Source organism: Sinocyclocheilus grahami, unplaced genomic scaffold, assembly GCF_001515645.1.
Source record: "Sinocyclocheilus grahami isolate Dianchi unplaced genomic scaffold, SAMN03320097.WGS_v1.1 scaffold1724.1, whole genome shotgun sequence".
In the NCBI taxonomy this organism is placed as follows: Eukaryota; Metazoa; Chordata; class Actinopteri; order Cypriniformes; family Cyprinidae; genus Sinocyclocheilus; species Sinocyclocheilus grahami.
The window spans coordinates 62,105-89,686 of NW_015506903.1; the positions used below are offsets into that span (position 1 = coordinate 62,105).

General features: G+C 39.0%; 1 protein-coding gene across 1 annotated transcript in view; it reads right to left on the bottom strand.

The window, feature by feature from the left end:
- The window catches only part of LOC107572252 (zinc finger protein 721-like), a 53,080-nt gene extending 35,339 nt beyond the window's left edge, over positions 1 to 17,741 (bottom strand). The window contains exons 1-2 of the mRNA XM_016258676.1: positions 17,375 to 17,741; positions 13,274 to 17,122 (exon numbers count right to left, since the gene is read on the bottom strand). Coding sequence (XP_016114162.1) covers positions 13,274 to 17,122; positions 17,375 to 17,626 — 4,101 coding nt within the window. The 5' untranslated portion in view covers positions 17,627 to 17,741. The remainder of the gene's footprint in view (positions 1 to 13,273; positions 17,123 to 17,374) is intronic.
- Positions 17,742 to 27,582: the final 9,841 nt, after the last annotated feature.

Below are 27,582 nucleotides of genomic sequence, written 5' to 3' on the forward strand. Positions count from 1 at the left end.
CCTATAGGCTATATTGAAGTATGGTTAATATATTATTATAGCTATTAATCAATTTAATATAACGTGCAACTAGTTGACTAGAAAAATCTTTAATAGAGGGCAGGCCTACTTAGCACAAGGAAGAGAGCGTTTTGAAAGCATAACCGTCTGTATGGTACTTTGATCTCCATTTTTAAAATACAATGCTATAGCCTAATGACATTACGAAAAAAGCGACAGCTGCAAATCACGTCGTTATGCATGCATAAGGAGTCAAATGTTGTTGTTGTTGTTTTTTTTATCACCATAATCAGATTATGAAGAATGATTTGTTGATCTTGTTTTCCCTTTAATACATATCTTCCGCAATATATTTTTCAATTACTTTCAAAAACTGGTAGGGACAATATCGATCCTGGCAAAAAGTGGTGGGGACATGTCCCACCCGTCCCACCCGCAAATTACGCCTATGCTCAAATCTATCTGCAGTGTTGGGAGATCACGTGACCCTTCGGCAGCAATGCAAACATGGTCCTTCGCTCTGCTCACTTTGTCAGAATATTGTATATATCCTGTCAATACATTTTGAACCACTCTTTATTTAGCTCACTATGAGTACCCCAGCAGTCAAGGACGTTCGGGAAAGAGAGATTGAACAATCGCCAATAAAGAAGAAATTCAAAGATTCCACCATCTCCAGAGAAGATCTGGACACTGCTATAGCTAACGGTATCAAGCTAGCGCTCAAAGAGCAACAAAGTACACTCAAATCGGTTGTGACTTCGACTGTAAGAGAAGCAATAGACTCTCTGATGAATAGATGATGTTCGACTCTCCTCAAAAGTGGGAGGATTTTGTTACCTCACTGTCACAGAAGACGTATTCTGCAGCTCTACAGGGCAGCGGGGGGTGGCGGCTGGCTTCTCCATCCTTTCGGCTCAACGAGATGAGGTCTGAGGTGATCCTAACTGCCCTGAAGAGGACAATAACAAGGTGGACATGGACACTTGTTAATTTCTTTTTGAAATCTTGCCCCTGTCTTGTACGCTCGTCTGCTGACTGGTAAATAATCATTTTTCGGGCTAATGGAGAGCAGGTTCGATCTCTAAGTTTTTGGCTCAGTGGGCCTTTTGAGGACATGTCTTGCGTTAGTCAAAAGGTTGGTATTGGTATTGATAAATTGCAATTAAAAATATTTGTAGATGATGATGATCTGAAGCCTATTCTACAGTGTGCAATGTGCTCTCTGCTTATTTCTTTTTTCCAAAGGTCTGAATATGCATAGAGGAGAAATCTTTGCATATCCAATGTTTCTCCAAAAAGAGTTCCAGGGTGCTACATTTTTAGCTATGGATGTGACCTGCCGATATCTGGAGAAGGTGTCAGAGGCCCTGACTCATCTTCAACCTCTTCGGAAAATGAGACATTGCTTGTCCGTGATGCATGCAAAAGCCCACAATACAAAATGCGAGGTGATGCTTTTAACTTCTTGACTTTTACTTTTCAGAGTATGACATATCCAACAATTAACGTAAAGTGCCACAATGAATCACACTGTGACCCAAACTACAACCCAGGAGTGTGTGTTGAGTTGTACATGAGCCCCTATGTGCTGTCCTCTACAGCTGGTGACATTGGGATGTGCATCGATGTTGATCACCCTATTGTCCACACTGTTTGACAAGTCCACTGCTTCCTGTAGATTCTGTGGAATACAAGGAACCAGGAAGGTGCTGGAACTACTCTTGGTGAAGAAGTAGAGCAAGTCAATAGTTTTCTCTCCAGATGTGCCCTGACCACAAAGTATATGGCCAAGTCAGGTTTGTAAGCTTCTTTGGCACCTGCTAGCCTGCAAACGTACACATTAACATTTTACAATTTATTGTGACTTTCTGTTGTTCTTTACAGTAAGAACTGATATGCTTCCTGTCCACGCTATTGGGTGGAATCAGCGTAAAGAGAATGTCCTCCACATTGCCTTGTCTTCCAGTTCATGTATTGCAAAAGGATTAACTATTTTAAACAGTTAAAGCTGAACTTAAACTGTTACCCCCATGTAGACATTGTAGGGGTGCAGGACCTCAGCTATGTATATAGTTGAATATGTTATTGTATGAATTCAGGCAGGAACATATACTTTTTTAAGGGATTATTTTATGAAATGACAGTATTTAGTGTTGCTGTTTTGCAGACAGTAGAAAAGACCTTGGATGTAACAGAGCCTGAAGAAGATGCAGGACCAGTTGCACTGCTGTGATGACATGCTAAAACAGTGGGTTGTTGATGTCAAGCAGTGGGCCAGTAGCGGTAAGGACAATGTTGTTATACAGTATACATAAACACTGTCTGAATAATTTGGTTGTAATGCATGTAGCTGTAGCTTAATGTTAAATTATGGTGTAGGTATGGGCACTATTTGCAAGTCAAAAGACTTAAATTAGTATTTTGACTTAAATAAAGTAAACTTTTCAGCAATGAAAACAGAATGATTGGTGCATGTCCATGCAAATCAGACCAAAATGGAACAATATCATTTGGGGTAGCAAATGAGAGGCCAAGCACAATGTGCCAGTAGGACCCAATATCCAGGGCTCCATGTTTGCAGCATTCATGCATGCTCGGCTTGTAATTTTGATATTTTCAAAAGGCACTTGTTGGTTCTCATTCTTGGTGCAAGTATCTCAGTTGTTTTCTACTGATCTAGTTTCTGTTTCCAATGAGCAGCTATGAACCTAAGGATTTCACTTTTTACTTAATCCGCAAGAGTACTACATGTTACTTCTGTCAGTTCAGAGGATACCGTTTTTGCATCATTGAAAGTTTGGCCTATTGGGGGAGCTAGAATAAAGGTCATGGGGTCACCAAATTTGATGTGTGGAACTTGTGTGTTTGAAACATTTTTCTTTCTACTTCCCTTTCATTTAGGAAATGCAGCAGCCAGTCCTGTTGATGCTTGTGGTTTGCAGATCTCCATCGAAACATTCTTTGTGAGCATTTGTCAGAAGAAGCACTACCTTTATAGACAGAACGGTATGTATTAGTAAATGTAAGTGATGCAGGTGGAAGTTATATTGGCTCTGTTCCTTTAATGCCATGGCAGCTCTTTTTTACATTGAATAATTAATATTAATAATTAATATATAACATATAATATATATATTAGGGCTGTGACGAAATCTTGTGAGATCCGATGTGTCTTGACGAAAACCTAGCGCAGACCTTTCAGATATATTTGCATTACACTGGCTCGTTCACAAGTGGTGGTATGTAAGATATTTTATGTTACATCAGGCAAGTGGCCGCATGATAAGCGGGAAAATTACACAGTGTAGTATTTATCCAGTCATAAACAGAATTCACAGTTGAACACGGAATGTCACAGAATCTGTCAAATTTTGAATGAATGAATCAAAAGTAGGTCATTACACTTAAATCAAATCATGATATGGACTAGTATCTGTAAATATTAAGCCGCAAAAGTCAATTTAAATATGAATCCTGCATGAATCCTGCATGAAGATCTCCAGAACTGCTCTGAGAGTCACTTCATCAGCATTTGACCGTTTGATTTGAGTAAAACTAGCGTCATATCTCATACACTGAACTGTAAAGGTATTCACGGCAGCCCGTCACAATAAAAGTCCGGTTTGATTTGAAGACATTGTGCCTATAACTATTTTTCAGTAGAATGTACATAGTCTACTACTACTATCTGTAAATATTAAGCCGCAAAAGTCAATTTAAATATGAATCCTGCATGTTCTGCGTGTCTCTGTTTATGAATGGCGCAGACGCGCGGTTTTCACTAAATGAGGACGTAAACACATGAACTGAAGATGAAGATCTCCAGAACTGCTCTGAGAGTCACTTCATCAGCATTTGACCGTTTGATTTGAGTAAAACTAGCGTCATATCTCATACACTGAACTGTAAAGGTATTCACGGCAGCCCGTCACAATAAAAGTCCGGTTTGATTTGAAGACATTGTGCCTATAACTATTTTTCAGTAGAATGTACATAGTCTACTACTACTATTGAAATTAAACAAACATTATTTTTTAACGAATAATCACACAAAACATTTCTTCCATATTTTAATTTTAATAGTAAATCCCCTTTGTTTGCCAAAAAAAATCTTGTTTGCTTAATTTTCAATAATTCAAAGTTAAGTGATCAATTAAATTAATATCGTATGCCTTCATTTGATAACCAGAAAAAAACTGAAATACACAACACAGAATTTCTGAGGGGGGAAAAAAAATCATAAGGCTACTTTAAGGGAAAAAATGAATACATTAAGTTGTTTTATGCATTCAAATAATTAGACATGCTAAAACACAGAATTTGGTAACAATAAATTATATGGTGAGAGAAAATAAAACATTTCATAGGGTCCTAAACGTAATTTTTGTTAAACTTTTAATAACTTGATGTGAAAATGTATGTTTCATGATTTTAATTCATTACACATGCTTTTTAATTAATCAAATTTAATTTAACTATTAAAAAGGAGTTGAGAAAAATGAAAATGGAAAAAACGGAATTTAGGAAAAAATAAAACTGATTTCATAGGGCCCTAACTATCCCTCAGCCTTGCCGCGGGCCCCCCAGTTTGGGAACCACTGCTTTATTCTTTTAAATGGATACATTAATCGTGTTTAATATATTTTTTTTTATTAAAGTGGAAATCAGTTTACTAAATGTAAACTTGACTGACGGCTTCACTGCAACTTTAAAGGGATATTTATGTTGTTTATTATTTATTTTTATTTATACTATTTATAATTTTTGTGCAATTACTTGCCTGTCAGTTGAGTTTGTGGCAAAACATTTTGCAGTGTTTACATGTTGTTTATTACTGCATAAAATTGATCAAAATAGATGTTTAATTTCATAAAGTACAAGTTGATTTCAAAATGCACCTACTTTTTAGCATTTTGTGTTTTTCAGTTGAATAAAAGACTATTTGTCCCTATATATTTCATCATTGAGGATTTCTTTAAAAAAGTCTAAAAATCTCGTCTCGTCTCGTCTCGTTCTCGTGAACCCAGTCTTGTGTCTCGTCTCGAGGGATAAGTGTCCCGTCACACCCCTAATATATATATATATATATATATATGGGATTTTTAATACTATTGTTTTTGCTCTTATTGCAGATCTCAACAAAAGACTATTTATAATTTTTGTGCAATTACTTGCCTGTCAGTTGAGTTTGTGGCAAAACATTTTGCAGTGTTTACATGTTGTTTATTACTGCATAAAATTGATCAAAATAGATGTTTAATTTCATAAAGTACAAGTTGATTTCAAAATGCACCTACTTTTTAGCATTTTGTGTTTTTCAGTTGAATAAAAGACTATTTGTCCCTATATATTTCATCATTGAGGATTTCTTTAAAAAAGTCTAAAAATCTCGTCTCGTCTCGTCTCGTTCTCGTGAACCCAGTCTTGTGTCTCGTCTCGAGGGATAAGTGTCCCGTCACACCCCTAATATATATATATATATATATATATATATATATGGGATTTTTATTACTATTGTTTTTTCTCTTTTTTTAGAGGATTTCTTTAAAAAAGTCTAAAAATCTCGTCTCGTCTCGTCTCGTTCTCGTGAACCCAGTCTTGTGTCTCGTCTCGAGGGATAAGTGTCCCGTCACACCCCTAATATATATATATATATATATATATGGGATTTTTAATACTATTGTTTTTGCTCTTATTGCAGATCTCAACAAAAGGCGTCAGAAGATTAGTCAGAAGATTGCCCAAGAAAAGAAACGCTTGCTCGAAGAGATCCAGAGATACAACCAACAACCTGATGGTGACCCTGTGGACACAAACTCAGTTGTGCAGAAACTCTCCAGCAAAGCTGCAGAGAGCATGATCTGGCATTGGCAGGAACAGAACACAGGTGTTGTATGAAGATTTAACATTTAGTATTTATTAAAAATGTATCATCAGATTTGTTTATTAATGTACTGAACTGGGAGCTTTCAGATTCAACCTGAACTACCAACATTTTGAAACATTCGAGGTCACAGTCACACCAGGTCTCATATTAAGATGGATGTGCAAAACTTACATACCGTACACAGATACTGGCAGTGTAACATACTTCAATACTGATTATGTAGAACCATTGTAGAGGCTTGTCTAAATATATACAAACCATACAGTTAACCACATTATATCGATGATCGGTTAGCAGGGTTCGGTCAGATTACTTTGAAATGCACTCAATACAAACAACATGGCAATATTAGTAGTCCGTTACGCAATACTCCTTTTAGCAACAACCCAAGTTGGAATTTTATTTTAAGAAGCTTAGTGATCTGAAATGTAATGTAATGATCATAGCCATTTCATTATCAACTCATCCCATGGTAGGAACGAGCCAAAAATCAGATGTGGAGACTGTCATCTACAAGTTAATAACAGTGTCATCTTCAGAGATGCATGTTGGAAACTTTCCGAACAGAGGGATATTGAGGCTACAACATTATATAATCCATTCAGGTGGTTTGGAGGGGCTAAAGCACTTCAAAAACACCTGCTTTGAATGTTATCATTCGATTTAATGGGTGTTATTAGTAGTTATCACCCTCATAGATGTGGGACAGAAGGGGCCTGCTACACCTACTGGTAGGTTCAGTAAACTGAAGGCCGTTATCATCCCTCATCGATACAAATACAAGAGACGACTCCAGGTCCAGTCAGATTCTTTTTAATTATTGTTGTTTGTTGGCACCATCAATGTGGTCCAGGTAAAACTGTGCCATGTGGGGAACAATAAAGTTATTTTGTACTGAATTGAGTACACATTGTAAATGAAAAGTAGCATATTTTTCTACAATAGCTTGACACTGGAGCAGTACTCTTAAAAGGACATCTTTGTACCTTTTTTACCCCTAATAGATACATATTAGTTCCTTAGAGTAGTAATTCGTACGTGTAAGGTCCTAATTTGTAGGCCTACCTATTAGGGGTAAAGTAACAAGCTGTTGTACCCCAAAAGATGCAATTTTGGCCCCTTATTTCCTGTATATGTCCTATACATCCACAACAATTTCTGAAACCAGACAACCCTATTATTTGTATGGTCATCACATAAAAAAAGGTCTAAATCCTTAGTCTGGGGCCGTGGAAAATAATAAAGGTTCTTCTCTCTCTCTTTCCCTTTCCTTAATATCTAATTTTCTTGCCTGTCACTTCTTCACCAGCAGGTCTACTGTTATTAACAGAACAGTGTCCACCTTGTTGAAAACAACCATCTCATTTCAGTTTGTTAGCACAGAATGTTATTTATCTTAAAATGACTTAAATACCCTAGATTTAACAAACCTATATTTCATACAAATATACACTAGCAGTCAAAAGTTTGTGAACAGTAAGATTTTTAATGTTTTTTAAAGAAGTCTCTTCTGCTCACCAAGCCTGCTTTTATTTGATCCAAACTAGTACAGCAAGAGCAGTAATATTGTGAAATATTTTTACTATTTAAAATAACTGCTTTCGATTCTAATATCTGTTAAACTGTAATGTATTTCTGTGATGTGCAGCTGTATACAGGCCAATTTTAAAATATAGAAAATAATAATATCTATTGTAATTGTTCAAACATTAAGAATGTTGTGTACACATAAATTCATATTAAAATGTAAAATTAAGTGATTTTAGTGTTTTTTCATCTAGATGAATTGGCCGTAGCCTAAAAAAATGTCATTAACATGCTTAACTTTTTTTTTTAAAATGTTCTCAGTAATTAAAGTGTTTAGAAACAAAGAATTTGCATTTAATTTGAGTTTTTGTAAATAATGATCTTATTTTTGTTCTATAATTTCAGAGTTGCCTTCTTAAATGTAGTTAACAGACTTATTTTTCCTGTAAATTGCATAAAACTGATAATGTTTTTAAAAATACCATTCACTTAAGCATACTGTAGCAGTGATTCAAATTTCAACCACAGATATTAGGTATTTTATTTTTAATTTAATATAGTGATTGCTATTATTGGTCGCACCACATGATGAGTGGTTGCTCCAAATGACATAAAGAACTTATATCATTACAAATCTATTTAAAGAGACATGTGTGAAAAGTGCAGCACGTGGCATTAACTGCAGGCATTTCTTTAGCCCCAGTTATTTCTGTACTTTGCCCAATATTGGCTGCTCAATTGACCCTTTCGCAAGGAGTTTGATTAACAGGCAGTCTGACATATTATATAATGCCTAATCTGTCATTTTTGTCCAACAAGCAAACCAGACAGGAGAGTAGATTTGTCAGAGTAGAGTATTAGAATTAACATGCTGCCTATGGTGAGCGTAGGGCTGGGCAATTTCACAAAAAAATTGAATCTCGATTTTTTTTTTTTCAACTTAAAAATGTTACTACAACATAATTCAAAAAGCTTTTTCTTTATTAACCCTCTAGTTAAAGAAAATCCTATTCTAAGTGCAGCACACATGAAGTTGTCAACATGATGTAAATGTTAAACAAATCCCTCTGTAGTTCATGCAGAAAAGATGCATGAACTACAACTACATCCTGTACAAACTTGTCTTATAGCCTACATGTTATCTGTTCAGAAATAATAGGCTACAATGAAAATGCTTCAAAAAGTTCTCAACAGTCAATGCAATTCAAAATGACTGCTTTTATACATAGAATCCAAAACGTGTACATTTCTAAACTGCACACTTGTAAATATACAGTGGGGCAAAAAAGTATTTAGTCAGCCACCAATTGTGCAAGTTCTCCCACTTAAAAAGATGAGAGAGGCCTGTAATTTTCATCATAGGTATACCTCAACTATGAAAAAATCCAGAAAATCACATTGTAGCTGTACATTGATTTAAACGGTTACATTTCTCTATATTTCTACTTCTGTATATAGGCTAGTGCATTATTTAATTTTCAGTTTTTCTTATATTAGTGTTATACTCCATCTCTACTGTGTAATTGCTATGTCTGCTGCACTAGTTTGCACTATGTCCATACTTTCTTCTGCACTGGAAGCTCCTGTCACTAAGTCAAATTCCTTGTCTGTGTAAACATACTTGGTAATAAAGCTCTTTCTGTCTTCTGAAAGTACAACACCAGTAGACTATTAACAATAAATGTTCTGTGAAACAATGAACAGCAGCTTTCAGCCTGTCACCATGATGCAAACATGAACTATTAGACATACAGTAGTAGTTCTTTACAGGTTTTTTATTCGATTGCGCAGCTTTAGTTCTTTTCTCTTTACTGTTATCATTGGCATATTGTCAAAGTGTCTAATTCTAACGTTTGGTAATATTTCTATTCAAAATCGCGATTCCTTGATTTCTAAAAAATAAAATCGCGGCAAAACGTTAAATTCGAATTAATCAATAAAATCGGAAAAATCGCCTAGCCCTGGGCGAGCGTTTATTTTACTTTGCTTGGCAATGGAATCTGGCAGAAGATATTTAGATAGTTATTAATAAATAAATAACAAATTACTAATAAATGCATATTTGCCAAAATGAAATTACATGCTCTGAAAGATTAAACATAAACCATCTGAAATGACCCAAATTGCATAAAAATCTATTCCAAATTATACTAAAATAAGATATTTTATGTATATAAACCATCAATTGAAAAAAAAGCACAAAAACTGCAAATCTGGGACATATATCTATAATAGAAAACACTCTGCAGTGGTCGCACCACATGATATTTTCAAATTCAGTCAAAATTTACAAGCACAGAATTGGCCACCTAAACAAAACAAGCTAGCTTCCCACAAAAGGTCACTATGAAATGTATAATGAAAATAAATGCTTGCAGAAATAACTTTTTGAGGTTATACCACATGATATCCAAATGTGGTAACTACAGACCAGCCATTAAAAAGGTTTTTTTTTTTCTTCTAAATTTGAAAGAGACTTATAAACCTGCTTGATGCTTCCATAGGTCCTTAGCAAATTGGTATATGATACAAAGTCCTATCTTCTTCTTCTTCTTCTTCTTTTAGGATTTAATGGCGGTTGGCAAACCAACTTAAAAGGTGCATTCCCGCCACCTACTGGAAAGGAGTGTGAAGCGCACAATGAATAGGAACTTTAGAAACAAGAGCTACCTTATATATAAAAAAAAAAAAATAATAATAAAATAAAATAAAAATAAAAAATACCAAAAAATAAAAAAAACCGGTATCCTAAATCCTATTAATCAATCCTGTTTCCTTTAAATAAATAACTAATTTGAAATGGTGATAAGAGATTTTCCTTCTCAATGACGTATACAAGCCTACTCATAAGCATACGCTCCATCAGTTTGCACAAATTAGATGTTAAAGCTATGGGTCTGTAAACATCTTAGCGGCGGGGGAACGTATAGTCTAACCGTATAGCTTACAAAACCCACGTAAACTCTCTCAGGCAGTCTATTTTCATCAAAGTTTAACATTACTGATAGGCTGTCTGTCTTTTCATTATTCCTGACGCACTTGAGCCGTCTGAAAAACTTTACTGCTGCTCCAGTTATATTGCTTTTAATCTTCTCATCTGTAACATCCGTTGGAATCCCCATTATAACACCTCTGACCCAATTCTTTTCTTCTGGGATGGAACATTCAACTTTATTTCCAATTATCGATTTTGTTCCTAGAGCCGTTTTTTGCTTCCTACTGTCTTTACAAAACAACATCAGCTTGCCATCCCTCAATGTCTTAATGCTTTCAAACGTCCCTATTGTTTCTTTTAAAGTTTTTGTTAGTTTTAAAGGATTAATAGCATTTATTGACTCAGTAAACTTAATCTCCTCTTTCTTTCATCTTGCCTGGTGATTTCCTTTTTCACTATCCGTTTCTGAGATTTGTCCCCAACTTTTCTTTCTTTTCCGATTATCTACTACTCTCCATTCGCCGCCTCCACTATCCACATCTCCTACATCATCCTCCATTTCCGGATCACTTCCGGAATCTACACTACTTCCTACCATCAGCGCTCCAGTCACAATCCAGCTGTCACCAACCGCCGGGCCTCCAAAGTCCTATCTTTGAATAGATTTCAACATAAAAGTCCCAAAATGGTAGTTTCTTGATGGTCGCACCACATGATATTTCATAAAATGGAAATCATCGGACAAAGTTTGTTTGTATATTATGATGGAAATATAAATACAAATGCTTTGTAATTTTACACAGGATTACAAAACACTTTGGAAATCATGCCAAATAGTGCATAAAATTAATTTGAATAAATTTAGGGTAATTTCAAAGATGCTTACAAAAAAAAGTTATGGCAGGACGGTCGCACCACATGATATTTTGACACTTTGAATAACAGAAAAATTACAAATAACTAATGTTTTTTTAAAAGTTAAAGTAAGTTCATACATGGGAGAGGTCCTTCATATATATGGCATCTTTTTTATGCATTTAAACCAATTTTTTGCTGAAAAAATGTAATCGGACAGAAAATGTAGGCGTCTCGTCATTGACCCATATATATTTTTCCTATAATCATAAAAATTATTACTTTTATTTAGCAAGGACGCTTTAAATTGATCAAAAGTGATGATATTAAGACATTTATAATGTTACAAAAGATTTATATTTCAGATAAATGCTGTTCTTCTGAACTTTCTATTCATCAAAGACACCTGAAAAAAAAATAGAATCGGTTTTCAACAATATTAATAATAATAATAAATGTTTCTTGAGCAGCAAAGCAGCATATTATACTGATTTCTGAAGATCATGTGACACTGAAGACTGGAGGAATGATGCTGAAAATACAGCTGCGCATCACAGAAATACATTACAGTTTAAAATATAAAAATTATTACTTTTATTTAGCAAGGACGCTTTAAATTGATCAAAAGTGATGATATTAAGACATTTATAATGTTACAAAAGATTTATATTTCAGATAAATGCTGTTCTTCTGAACTTTCTATTCATCAAAGACACCTGAAAAAAAAATAGAATCGGTTTTCAACAATATTAATAATAATAATAAATGTTTCTTGAGCAGCAGATCAGCATATTATACTGATTTCTGAAGATCATGTGACACTGAAGACTGGAGGAATGATGCTGAAAATACAGCTGCGCATCACAGAAATACATTACAGTTTAAAATATATTCAAATAGAAAACAGTTATTTTAAATAATAAAAATATTTCACAATATTACTGTTTTTGCTGCATTTTGGATCAAATAAATGGCTTGGTGAGCAGAAGAGACTTCTTTAAAAAAACACAAAAAATCTTACTGATCAAAACCTGTTGACTAGTGTATTAAAATTTCTAAAGTGACTAAATGTCAAAATTAGTACAATATATTTGTTGAAAAAGTCTAATACACTATTGAATTATTAGGCTGAGCCTGTTACTCAGAATTTTTTTGTGTTGCTGTCTGCTCTAGCTCCCTCCCTTCCTGTACAATAAATCCATGTGAATATCTGTCTCTGCTACATTTTTCAATGTAACTTTACAATCGATATTGATGTCCTTTAGCACTATCCTCAATGATGATAATAATGGGGTGCTACTGATAGCCTAACAGATACTAACAGTTTAATACTCAACTATGTTAATAAAGACAAAACTATCTAGCATATTTACCACAGTCTATGGTATTTACAGATGAAGCTGACCTGCACTTGAAGCCCTGAACAGATCAGTGATGTTGCTACATTTCACTGCTTCTTCGGTCTGCTTCCTTTCTTTCATCGAGTCCTGCGCATCGGTTCTGTTCCGAACTGTAGCTGATTCGCTGACAGTCAAGACTAACCGATTTATTATTTATTAGGCCAATCGATTTATTATCGAATTAAAAAATCGGACATAATCACTTTGGTACATTGAGAAGGCATAAATATAAAATATTATTAATAATAATAATAACAATTCTTCGGTCTGCTTCCTTTCTTTCATCGAGTCCTGCGCATCGGTTCTGTTCCGAACTGTAGCTGATTCGCTGACAGTCAAGACTAACCGATTTATGATTTATTAGGCCAATCGATTTATTATCGAATTAAAAAATCGGACATGATCACGTTGGTACATTGAGAAGGCATAAATATAAAATATTATTAATAATAATAATAACAACAAAAAACAGGGCAGCGGGCCAAATCAGATGGCCAATCCGGGCCTGCTGTTAGGAAACGAATTGTTTTCTCCACTAAGCAGTTTCTCCGCTGCATGGATCCTCATGTGTATCTTCAGGTGACTTTTAAAAGCAAAACTCTTCCCGCACTGATCTCATGTGTGCGGTTCCTCTCCAGTGTGGATCTTCTCATGTCTTTTCAGAATTGCTGACTGTTTAAATCTCTTGTCACAGTGTGTACACTTGTAAGGTTTTTCTCCAGTGTGAATAATCTGGTGCCGTTTTAAATGGCTCGCTGAAATAAAAGTCTTGTCACACTCAAAGCACATGTACTCTCTCACACCGGTATGTATTTTCTGATGTCCTTTTAAACTTTGCAGCAGTGAAAAACTCTTTCCACATTCAGAACATGAGTGCGGCTTCTCCTTCGTATGAACTGTCAGGTGTGTCTTCAGAGCCGATGCCCGGTAAAATGTTTTTCCGCATTGATCACATGTGAACGGCTTCTCTCCAGTGTGGATCCTCATGTGAAGTTTAAGACTTTGTTTAATTGAGAATCTCTTTTCACACTGTTCACACATGAATGGCTTCTCTCCGGTGTGGATCCTCATGTGTGTTTTTAAGTGTTCTGATTGTGTGAAACTATTCCCACATTGATCACACGTGTAAGGCTTCTCTCCAGTGTGGATCCACATGTGTGTTTTTAAGTTTACTGATTGTGTGAAACTCTTCCCACATTGATCACACGTGTAAGGCTTCTCTCCGGTGTGAATTCTCATGTGTTTTTTATGTTTTGAAGAGTCCATGAAACTCTTTCCACACTGATCACACATGAACGTCTCTTCTCCAGTGTGGATCCTCATGTGTAGTCTAAGAAGTATTTTTTGTTTGAAACTCTTCCTGCACTTTTCGCAGGTGAATGGCTTCTCTCCACTGTGGATTTGCACGTGTCTTTTATGGTTTGAAGAGTCCATGAAACTCTTTCCGCACTGATCACACATGAATGGCTTCTCTCCAGTATGAACTCTCATGTGATGATCAAGACTTGGTTTGTATGTAAATCTCTTTTCACACTGATCACACATGAATGGCTTCTGTCCAGTATGAACTCTCATATGATGATCAAGACTTACTTTGTATGTGAATCTCTTTTCACACTGATCACACATGAATGGCTTCTGTCCAGTATGAACTCTCATATGATGATCAAGACTTACTTTGTATGTGAATCTCTTTTCACACTGATCACACATGAATGGCTTCTGTCCAGTATGAACTCTCATATGATGATCAAGACTTACTTTGTATGTGAATCTCTTTTCACACTGATCACACATGAATGGCTTCTCTCCGGTGTGGATCCTCATGTGAAGCTCAAGACTTGATTTGTTTGTGAAGCTCTTCCCACACTGATCACATGCATATGGCTTCTCTCCAGTATGAACTCTCATGTGAAGTTGAAGTTTATTTTTAATTGAGAATCTCTTTCCACACTGCTCACACATTAACGGCTTCTCTCCAGTGTGAATCCTCATGTGTGTTTTAAAGTTGACTGATTGTGCAAAACTCTTCCCACATTGATCACATGTGTAAGGCTTCTCTCCAGTGTGGATTCTCATGTGCATTTTATGTTTTGAAGAGTCCATGAAACTCTTTCCACACTGATCACACATGAACGGCTTTTCTCCAGTATGGATCCTCATGTGTAGTCTAAGATGTATTTTTTGTGTGAAACTCTTCCTGCACTTTTCGCAGGTGAATGGCTTCTCTCCAGTGTGGATTTGCATGTGTCTTTTGTGGTTTGAAGAGTACATGAAACTCTTTCCACACTGATCACACATGTATGGCATCTCTCCAGTATGAACTCTCATGTGAAGTTGAAGTTTATTTTTAATTGAGAATCTCTTTCCACACTGCTCACACATTAACGGCTTCTCTCCAGTGTGAATCCTCATGTGTGTTTTAAAGTTGACTGATTGTGCAAAACTCTTCCCACATTGATCACATGTGTAAGGCTTCTCTCCAGTGTGGATCCTCATGTGTGTTTTTAAGTGTTCTGATTGTGTGAAACTATTCCCACATTGATCACACGTGTAAGGCTTCTCTCCGGTGTGAATTCTCATGTGTTTTTTATGTTTTGAAGAGTCCATGAAACTCTTTCCGCACTGATCACACATGAATGGCTTCTCTCCAGTATGAACTCTCATGTGATGATCAAGACTTGGTTTGTATGTAAATCTCTTTTCACACTGATCACACATGAATGGCTTCTCTCCAGTATGAACTCTCATGTGAAGCTCAAGACTTTGTTTGTATGTGAATCTCTTTTCACACTGATCACACATGAATGGCTTCTGTCCAGTATGAACTCTCATATGATGATCAAGACTTACTTTGTATGTGAATCTCTTTTCACACTGATCACACATGAATGGCTTCTCTCCAGTATGAACTCTCATGTGAAGCTCAAGACTTTGTTTGTATGTGAATCTCTTTTCACACTGATCACACATGAATGGCTTCTGTCCAGTATGAACTCTCATATGATGATCAAGACTTACTTTGTATGTGAATCTCTTTTCACACTGATCACACATGAATGGCTTCTCTCCGGTGTGGATCCTCATGTGAAGCTCAAGACTTGATTTGTTTGTGAAGCTCTTCCCACACTGATCACATGCATATGGCTTCTCTCCAGTATGAACTCTCATGTGAAGTTGAAGTTTATTTTTAATTGAGAATCTCTTTCCACACTGCTCACACATTAACGGCTTCTCTCCAGTGTGAATCCTCATGTGTGTTTTAAAGTTGACTGATTGTGCAAAACTCTTCCCACATTGATCACATGTGTAAGGCTTCTCTCCAGTGTGGATCCTCATGTGTGTTTTTAAGTTTACTGATTGTGTGAAACTCTTCCCACATTGATCACATGTGTAAGGCTTCTCTCCAGTGTGGATTCTCATGTGCATTTTATGTTTTGAAGAGTCCATGAAACTCTTTCCACACTGATCACACATGAACAGCTTTTCTCCAGTATGGATCCTCATGTGTAGTCTAAGATGTATTTTTTGTGTGAAACTCTTCCTGCACTTTTCGCAGGTGAATGGCTTCTCTCCAGTGTGGATTTGCATGTGTCTTTTGTGGTTTGAAGAGTACATGAAACTCTTTCCACACTGATCACACATGTATGGCATCTCTCCAGTATGAACTCTCATGTGATGATCAAGACTTTGTTTGTATGTGAATCTCTTTTCACACTGATCACACATGAATGGTATCTCTACAGTATGAACTCTCATGTGATGATCAAGACTTTGTTTGCATGTGAATCTCTTTTCACACTGATCACACATGAATGGCTTCTCTCCAGTATGAACTCTCATGTGATGATCAAGACTTTGTTTGTATGTGAATCTCTTTTCACACTGATCACACATGAACGGCTTCTCTCCGGTGTGGATCCTCATGTGAAGCTCAAGACTTGATTTGTTTGTGAAGCTCTTCCCACACTGATCACATGCATATGGCTTCTCTCCAGTATGAACTCTCATGTGAAGTTGAAGTTTATTTTTAATTGAGAATCTCTTTCCACACTGCTCACACATTAACGGCTTCTCTCCAGTGTGAATCCTCATGTGTGTTTTAAAGTTGACTGATTGTGCAAAACTCTTCCCACATTGATCACATGTGTAAGGCTTCTCTCCAGTGTGGATCCTCATGTGTGTTTTTAAGTTTACTGATTGTGTGAAACTCTTCCCACATTGATCACATGTGTAAGGCTTCTCTCCAGTGTGGATTCTCATGTGCATTTTATGTTTTGAAGAGTCCATGAAACTCTTTCCACACTGATCACACATGAACAGCTTTTCTCCAGTATGGATCCTCATGTGTAGTCTAAGATGTATTTTTTGTGTGAAACTCTTCCTGCACTTTTCGCAGGTGAATGGCTTCTCTCCAGTGTGGATTTGCATGTGTCTTTTGTGGTTTGAAGAGTACATGAAACTCTTTCCACACTGATCACACATGAACGGCTTTTCTCCAGTATGGATCCTCATGTGTAGTCTAAGATGTATTTTTTGTGTGAAACTCTTCCTGCACTTTTCGCAGGTGAATGGCTTCTCTCCAGTGTGGATTTGCATGTGTCTTTTATGGTTTGAAGAGTACATGAAACTCTTTCCACACTGATCACACATGTATGGCATCTCTCCAGTATGAACTCTCATGTGATGATCAAGACTTTGTTTGCATGTGAATCTCTTTTCACACTGATCACACATGAATGGTATCTCTACAGTATGAACTCTCATGTGATGATCAAGACTTTGTTTGTATGTGAATCTCTTTTCACACTGATCACACATGAACGGCTTCTCTCCGGTGTGGATCCTCATGTGTCTCTTAAGCTGTGATGAATCCGTGAAACTCTTCCCGCATTTTTTGCAGGTGAATGGCTTCTCTCCGGTGTGGATTTTCATGTGTTTTTTAAGGTTTCTTGACTGTGTGAAACTCTTTCCACACTGATCACATGTGAACGGCTTCTCTCCACTATGAACTCTCATGTGAAGCTCAAGATTTGATTTGCTTGTGAAACTCTTTCCACACTGAGTGCAGGTGAAAGATTTCTTGGCTCTTCTTTTCTTTGAAAATGCATTGTTTCTCTTTGAGTGACTCAAAGGTTTTCCTCCAGGTTTGTCATGATGTTTCTCCTTCACTCCACTCAGTTCTTCACTCTCCTCATTCTCTGCCATCAGCTCTGAAATTAAAGAAAAACAGTTTAATTTAATTTTCAGGACATTAAAATATAACCTGCACAACTGACTGTGCGAGTATGAGCCAGTCGTCGAGATAGTTGAGAATGAGCACCCCCCGTTCTCTCAAAGGAACAAGGGCTGCCTCCATGACTTTGGTGAAGACGTGAGGCGAAAGGGACATCCCGAAGGGCAGGACCTTGTACTGATATGCCTGACCCTTAACGCAAACTGCAGGAATGGCCTGTGCCGCGGGAGGATTGAGACATGAAAGTACACGTCCTTCAGGTCGATCGCTGCAAACCAATCTTGGGGACGGATGCACCCGAAAATGCGTTTCTGTGTCAACATCTTGAATGGCAGCTTGTGAAACGCACAGTTCAAAACTCGCAGATCCAAGATCGGTCGTAACCCACCGCTTTTCTTGGGCACAATAAAGTAAGGGCTGTAAAAACCCAACGTCATATCGGCTGGAGGGACCGGCTCTATCGCGTCCTTCGCCAGCAGGACTGTGATCTCTGCACGCAAGACAGGGGCATCGGCAGCCTTGACTGAAGTGAACCGGATGCCTCTGAACTTGGGGGGATGCCGGGCAAACTAAATCGTGTAGCCAAGTCTGATGGTCTGCAGGAGCCACCGAGACGGACTGGGGAGCACTAACCAGGCTCCGAGAGACCGTGCCAGAGGAACCAACGGCGCCACCAACGTACCCACGGTGGGGCAGCGTGGTGGAACACAGGGACTCGTCCCGAGGCCTGTGACGGCAGAGGGCGGAGTCTGGGTGTGAAGTGTAACACTCACCTGATTCCCCCATGTGTGGGAGAAAACACAGGGTCCCGGCTTGAGGCTTGTGACAGCCCGGCATGTGACAACATGAAGCGGGGACTTGAATTCTACAGCCCTTACCTGGTTCCACAAATGGGCAGGAGGGGTGCTCTTGGGCAACCCACTGCTGCCCACTGGTGAGAGAGGAAGAGGGAAGTGATCCTGTTATGCACAGTTCACAACTCTCCTCCTCTTGAGACCCAGAGACTGAGGAAACCGCTCTTTTATTTTAGTATTTTAATTCTGCTGCTGCGTGGGAGTGGGGGCAGCCACAGGGGGTCACCCACGGCGACGAGCACGCTGAGGGGCTGCAGCCGGGACGGAAGCAGCTGGTTTCCTCCGGTGCAGGATGTGTTTAATCACCTCCATCTGCTTCTGTGCCGCCGAAAAGGCCGGTCTGAGACCTGGGAGCATTCAGGAACTGAATACCTTATCATGCTCCTTCATGTCAGCCAGACACAGCCAGAGATGGCGCTTCTGGACCACTAACATGGACATGGAACTGTGCAGTCATCTTCGTCGCTCGAAGCGCAAGGTCCGTCGCAGCACGCAGTTCATGTAGAATTGCCCGGTCGTGATCACCCTCGTGCAGGTCTTTCAGGGCTTTGGCCCGATGGACCTGCAGTAACACCATGGCGTGGAGGGAAGAAGCCGCCTCCCCACAAGCTCTGTAAGCACTGCCAGTTAAACCTGATGAATAGGCCCGTGAGGGGAGACACGGGTCAGTGATAGCGGCCATCGGACACAGTTGCATGGCCACCGACCGCTCCACCGAGGGAATGCCCATGTACCCCAAAGCAGCTCCACCATCGAGGGTGGTGAGAGCAGAGGAGCTACAAGATTTGTTTCGAGCAGTAAAAGGTGCCTTCCATGACCTTGTGAGCTCTTCATGCACCTCCGGGAAGAATGGCACCAGAGGGGGGCGCTGAGAACCAGCGCGACCTCCACCGAGAAACTACTTTTCCAGCCTCGAAGGATCGGGATGTGGTGGAGAATTCCACACGAGCCTGACATTCTCGGCGGCCCAGGAAAGCATAGCCGTCATCTCTGGGTCTGGCTCAGACAACGCTGTCACACCCGAAGGGGGCAACGCAACCGGATCGTCATCCCCGGAGAGAGAGAGAGAGCCCTCCGATGCAGCGATTGGTCTCAAGGGGGTGAACCGAAGGAAATGGCCGGTTCCCTCCACAGTCTAGAGGGGCCAGCAAGTCCCTCCGGCCGCTCCACAGGCTGCGGAGTGCTTGAGGGGTGACGAACTCCCTCTGGGGAAGCCGTCACCGTGATCCTCAAATCACATCTGACTCCACCGGATGCAGTGCCGCCCAGATTGCAGAGACGAACACTGGATCGACGTAATAGTCTTTCATGCAAGACGGTCATGTCCCCACAAATAGAACATGCACCATCCACGAACGCTTGCTCAGCGTGCTCAACGCCCAGACACGTGAGACAGTGATTGTGACCGTCCCGAGGCACCAGATAGCGACCACACCCAGAAACGCACGGGTGTTTCAAAAGATGCGATCACCTGTGTTGCTCTTTTAGAGAAATTTTCTTGTGCTGAAGCACGCAGGGGAGCTGGCCACCACACACTCCTGGTGTGGCTGTCTGCACGACGATGATCTCTGTTCCCGTCGTGCAACTGTGACCACCGCTGCTGTGCCATAACGCCCGCACTCGCTGGCTCTCTGCTTGCAACACCGAAGTAGAGAGCAGTAGTGATGCACTACCGCTTGGCTCCAAAGCGAAAGGATGAATGAATGCAGTGCACCTGGTGCCTCTTATACTCATGCTGTGATCAGCGGCAGCTGGATGCAATAATCGCATCGTTTAGTTACACTCAAAGTGGATTGGTCTCTCTGGCAAGATCCCAATTCGTCGGTCATCACCGACGTGACATCGAGAGTGACCAACTGAAAGGGAACACGCTTTCTTATCAGAGATAACGAGGCCGTGAGACTCTGCAGAGAATCTCTCTGATAATCACATACCAAGATGGCGCTGCTGAGTTTGGACGCCGTCCAGGTCGCTCCACTTAGATTGTGCTTTTATTTACTTTTGTACTTTCTTTTGCTCTCTCTTTTTACACACATATCATCTGCACTGATCACTTACGACAAAAGAACACTTTTGGACATTGGTCACCGCTACACTAACCTGTTTCAGGACACTTTATCCTCCAACCCATCGTGGCCATCTGAGATTCTCCGGAACGCAGAGATGAACAATGGCCACCTGAATAACCCACCGCGGTGACGGATTAAGAAACACCGCGGGAAGCTCGCTGGGATTCGCAACAGACTGAGGCAAAGAGCACACAGCCCTCCTCTGCCGAGCATTCTGCTTGCCAATGTCCAATCCTTAGAGAATAAGGTGGACGATCTCAGAGCCAGGATAAGTTTCCAACGGGACATCAGGGTCTGTAACAATCTTTGTTTGTCTGAAACATGGCTAACGGCCTGCTTTTATCATCGTGGGGGACTTTAACAAAGCCAACCTCAAGCTGGTCATGCCGAACTTCCTTCAACATATACAGTGGGGAAAAAAAAGTATTTAGTCAGCCACCAATTGTGCAAGTTCTCCCACTTAAAAAGATGAGAGAGGCCTGTAATTTTCATCATAGGTATACCTCAACTATTAGAGACAAAATGAGAAAAAAAATCCAGAAAATCACATTGTAGGATTTTTAAAGAATTTATACTTGGAAGTGGCAAAGGTCCGGGATGGAGATTGTGACAAAAAGTAACATTTCATATGCTTTCTGTTTAGATTTCTGGTTTCTCTGGTCAAGATCCCTTATTCTCCTGGACCGTTCTTTCTTCTTTTTCTTCTTTTCAATGCTGTTTAGTAGTGGTGAGTATTATTAAAAACTTTTACTTTTGTTTTAAGTGGTTACATTCTCATGTGTACATCTCCGATGACTGCTTTGAATGATATGCATTTTCATATAATTTCATGAGCATAATCCAATAGTTTTAATTATAATAACTGTTTTAAAACGTATGCATACTTTTGATATTTTACAGATATCTGATATTCCACCAGACAAGTGCACTTATTGACATTAACTTCACTGCCAGTCCAAAGCAAGCGGCAACCTCCCGCTCTCTCTCGTGAAGCCAACACGGAAGTGACTTAAACTGTAATTCGTCAACTGGCCACTAGAGGCTAGCTGCAAAAGGGAGTCAATCCCATAGACTCCCCATGTTAAAATGCCCAACTTTACAGCAGAAAAAAATGTTTAAAAAAACATGCCTGGTTCAAAAAATGATTTTGGTCTATATAGCTAATTTTGCCCTTCATGACAACTGTGAGGGGGGTGATTTTTTTTATAACTTATCCATTTAAATTATATTAGGTCTTAAAGTTCTGCATAATTAAGCGCATGGCCACTTGAGTGACAGGTGGATTGCCACTGCTGTCACCACCGTCGAGCTAGGTGGGCGTGGTTTCAGCAACCAGCTCCCGCCTCTTTGCCCATTTCCGATTATCCGTGAGTGACGCGCGGTGATGCGTTGCCAAGATGGTGACGGTCGGCTCCGCCTACTTTAGGCTTCAAAAACACTCTTCGGAAACCTACGGATGACGTCACGATGTCACAATCCACTCAGGCAGGAAGGAGCGAGGAGACGCAGGAGAATATTTTCAAACATGGAATTTAATTCAAACACACGGGGAACTTCAGAAACACAGGAACACATGGATTGATGTTTAACAGCAGACAAAGAAACTCTGGGAAACAGGGTTTAAATGGACAGAAACTAATGGGACACACCTGGGAACAATACAAACTAATTAATCAAACACAACCGGAGACTAATTCACATGACGAGGACAGGAACAGGAAAAACCAAATAGGGAGAACTGGAACATACACGTGACACACGGACACTACGTCCATGCTTTTATACAGCTCTGGGGCTGGAGCCGACACTGGAGTGAGCCCTGGGGCTGGAGCCGACACTGGAGCGAGCCCTGGGGCTGGAGCCGACACTGGAGCGAGCCCTGGGGCTGGAGCCGACACTGGAGCGAGCCCTGGGGCTGGAGCCGACACTGGAGCGAGCCCTGGGCCTGGAGCCGACACTGGAGCGAGCTCTGGGGCTGGAGCTGACACTGGGCTAAACTCGGAGACAGGAGCCCTCCATGGGCTTCCTCGGGAATCTGGAGCCCTCCCTGGGCTTGACTGGGGATCTGGAGCCCTTCCTGGGCGGAATTGGGGATCAGGAGCCCTTCCTGGGCTAAACAGGGAATCAGGAGCCCTTCCTGGGCTAAACAGGGAATCAGGAGCCTTAAAACGCTGGAGTTTTTGTCCAGTGCTCAGTTCTGCAAGCTCGAGAGCCATCTTATTATAACGGTGTAAATAAAAGATAAATTGTGCAGTACTGAGAGATTCATTGATTATAACGGAACTTTGTGAGATCGCAATCAGCTAAGACGAATGACAGGTTTTTAGGGAGCTCTCTTTGCATGCTGTATGTAGGCTATATGTAATTTATGTTATCCATATAGGCCTATTTGTATAAAACTTTTGTCTTTCACGCTGCATGCTGGAAAATCCTCTTGTAGGAGATGATTCCCTTCCTAAATTATAACATTAGCTATATATTTTACATGTATAAAGACCCACTTATGCTGTTTGAGAAAAATGTTAGGCATCATATTATAAGTATAAATATAAATAATTTTTTATTAAATTGTCTTTTAAATTTCCACTGTGCTAAAGCCAAAGCAAATGTAAGAAATTATTATCTGGAAATATTTATTTCATGAATTCATATCAAGTTATTTTTTTCTACCCAGTTGCATAAAATAAAACATTAAATTCAGATTTATCTGTAAAATATTTTTCACAATGAATACATTTCCAAAGCAACTTGAAATTATATATAGAACTGTAATGTGGTCAACAGACCTGGAACAACCTGGAAGTCATGCAGTAGACTACTATCTGTCAACCAATTTTAGAGTGCACTGCATTAATATTAATAAATTACTATATAAATGAAACTTTTTTTTGGGGGGGGGGGGTAATAGGGTAATATTACTGGGTAATAGTAAACCACTTTTTTCTTTAGGACTACACCACTGCGCGGAGCGTTTTTAGATGAAAAGATTAGTGTAGACGTAGCCTAAGGGTACACAGTAGCAGTTGCAGTTAGACTGGAGCAACCGAAACATCCACACTTTGGACGTCTCTGCAATTATCCATTTACGTGTTCAAAATGTGCTATATCATTTTACAGTTTGACACTTTTGGATTTCTTGGCCTACCATAAGCAATTGCAGAACTGAGGTCTAACAGTTGTCTGCAATCAGTCATTGTTGACCATGACTGGTTCTCATTATATTCAAGCTTACATTTCTCAGGATACAGACATTATTAAATTTATGAAATTAAGTTTGATATTTCAAGAGTAATATTGATTCTCATTTTTTTAACTGTGCATTCTCCAGGCTGCAGATGAAGCCCTCATCCCAGGATCCATTGAGGAGACAATGCCCATGAAGGACCAGGACCATCAGGATTGTCAATAAGGGCCAGATAATCATACAGTTGTTTGGATAACTTGGCATTAGCTACTGCGAAATTCAACTGCCCATCTAACTGAAAGGGATAGTCCTCTAAAAAATGAAAATTCTGGTATCATTTATTCACCCTCAAGTTGTTTCAAACCTGTATACATTTCTTTGTCCTATTTTAAAGAATGCTCATCACGGCTTTCAGCAATTGGAATTACTGGCACAGCCCTTAAATGGTTTTCCTCCTATTTGACCGGGAGGCAACAAGTTGTTATAAACCAGAAACACAAATCGTCTACTGTCCATCAGTTCTGGTGTACCTCAAGGTTCTGTTTTGGACCCTCTACTCTTTACCATTTATATGCTACCAATTGGACAAATAATCAAACACTATGGGTTTAACTTCCACTGTTACGCAGATGACATTCAAATTTATTTTAGCGCACCTTCCACCTCAGTGTTTCCTCTGCCTGCATTAACAAATTGCATTCAATTTAATGCAAATTACCTTAAATTTAACTCTGATAAAACTGAGGTAATTCTGATTGGCTCTAAAGCTGTTGTATCGAAGCTCTCTGGTCAACTGATGGATCTGGATGGTGATCTGATTATGCCCTCCGCTAAAGTTTGCAATCTTGGTGTTCTCATTGATTCCACTCTTTCATTCAGTGATCACATTGGTAAAGTAGTAAAGACAGCTTTTTTTCCACCTACGTAACATCTCTCGTATTCAATCCTCTCTCAGTCAGCAGGATGCTGAAACTTACACATGCCTTCGTTACATCTGAACTAGATTACTGTAATTCACTTCTTTATGGCTTGTCAGCTAATCAGTGTTAATTTCGTTGACGAATAATTTTCGTCAACAATTTTTTTTTCACTGACAACAACGAGGCGATAACGAACTAAAACTCTTTTTGAATAAAAAAAACTATGACAAAAATATATTGAAATTTTTGTCAATTAATAAAAATTAGACGAAAATGTGTCGAAGATTTTTATTGGTCAAAATATGAAGTGTTCGAATGTAATCATTATGAATATAACCATTTATATATCCAGTTATTCTTCCATTATAATCACATATGCCTGTGTGGAAAATGCCTACATGGCTGAAGTATTCAGACCCTCAGATTAGAAACATCTGGAAAAATTACAAGTGGGCTTTCTTTCTTTACCATAACAAGACTTGGGGGGCCCCTTCTCTCTAGGGAGAATTGTATGCACAAAGGAACCATTCTATGTCATTCTACGGTCTCCTTGCGCATAAACTACAAGATACTAATTCTCACTTATAAAGCTCTCCATAACCTTGGTACTACATATTTATCTGACTTACTCCTGCCTTATATTCCTGCCCGCTCCTTACAATCTTCTAGTGAGGGATTGTTAGTCAGGGCTTTCAGTGTTGTGGCTCCAAGATGGTGGAATGCTCTTCCCCAAAACATCCGTCAAGCATCCTCCCTTCTCTCCTTCAAAAACCTCTTAAAAACAATGTTTTTTCTGAGTCTTCAGTTCTCAGTCTGTAATTTGTACCCTGTTATGGATTTTTATCTACATTCTCTCTGTATATCTAATTTAACTTTGTAAGTGGTCTCTGTATATCAATCTTAGCTCTTGGTATGTGTTTTGTCTTCTGGTATTGATGTTAATTTGTTTTTGTTAGTTAGTTAGTTTCTGTTCCTTAAACCTGACTTGTAAAGTGACCTTGGATGTTGGAAAGGCACTATATAAGTAAAGATTATTATTATTATTAGTAGTAGTATCACCGAACAGTTTTGGGGCACCATTGACTTCTATAGCATTTTTTTTCTACTGTGGAAGTCAATGGTTCCCCAAAGCTGTTTGGCTACAAACATTCTTCAAAATATCTTCCTTTGTGTTCAGCAGAACAAATACATTTATACAGGTTTGGAACAACTTGAGTCATTGTTCTTATTGTGTAACATTATATTACGTTAAGCAGTTTTTGTTTTTTTTGGGAGAAGATGAAGTATTATTAGATTTTTCGTTTTTGATTTTGCTTTTACATGGGGTAATATTTGAACAGATGCATTTCAAACAAATGAGCTATATGTGTAACATGCTTCTGTGTATATTTGTAATCTTTTGTCATTTGTAATTGTGTACTGTTGAAAAAAAAAAAATCTGGATTTTTTCCCAAGAAAATTTTTGCTTATTGCCTTACTGCTTTTAAAAGACACTTTGGCCTTGGTTTGCGAAAGTGAACGCTGGCGTGTGTTAGCTGCCGCTGCTTCAGGAGGATATCACTGTCTTAAGATTGTATTGTGTTTTATGACTTTAAGATTTTACTGCGTTTTACTGTCAGAAATGCGTAATACTAACTAGACTCTGCCTACCTGGTTTTCATAATGCTTTTCATCTCCTGGAGTTGCCTGACTGTCTTCGGGATTGTCTTTTTGGAGTGGGAAAATGAGGACCAATAAGCTGCCAATTTGGATCACATTTGCCTGGATTATCCTTTTCTCTGTTTTTTGTTCTATGGTTTTAATTCAACAACATACGGCGGTTGAACTGTTTCAGCTCCATTTTCATCTTTTTGAGCCTCCTCCTACTCTGCAGTTTAATCAGGACATCGCTTATCAGCCATGACGCCGATATATACACCGGGGGTCTCGACGAAGCTATAAAACTGGCTCTTCAGGTACAATATTAACCCTGAGGTCTTCAAGTCGTCGTCCTACAAAGAAACATCCACGGGCTGTGGACCACAGCATGCTAACAAAGTTAGTAAGATCGATCAGCACAAATACTGGTAAGAATTATCTTACTTTTGGACTATGGAACATTCAATCACTGTCCAACAAGGGTCCTATTGTTTATGACTTGCTCTCGGACCGTAAGTGTGGTAGATTTTTATTGGTTAAAAGCATCCACGGGCTGTGGACCACAGCATGCTAACAAAGTTAGTAAGATCGATCAGCACAAATACTGGTAAGAATTATCTTACTTTTGGACTATGGAACATTCAATCACTGTCCAACAAGGGTCCTATTGTTTATGACTTGCTCTCGGACCGTAAGTGTGGTAGATTTTTATTGGTTAAAAGATTAATTGTTCGAGTGTAATCATTAGTAATATAGCCATTTAAATATCCAGTTATACTTCCATTATAATCCCATATGCTTGTGTGTGGAAAATGCCTACGTGGCAGAATGTACAGACCTCAGATGAGAAACATCTGGGAAACATAAGTGGGGTCTTTCTTTACCATAACAAGACTAGAGAGGGGGGGCTTTCTCTCTAGAGAATTGTATGCACAAAGGAACCATTCTATGTATGGAAAAACTGTATGGAATATATACCCCACGCCTTAAAGTCAGAACTGTATAAAAAGAAGACAATATGATCATTCTAGAGATGTTTCGCTGCAGAGAGCATCTCCGCTTTATTATTTATTA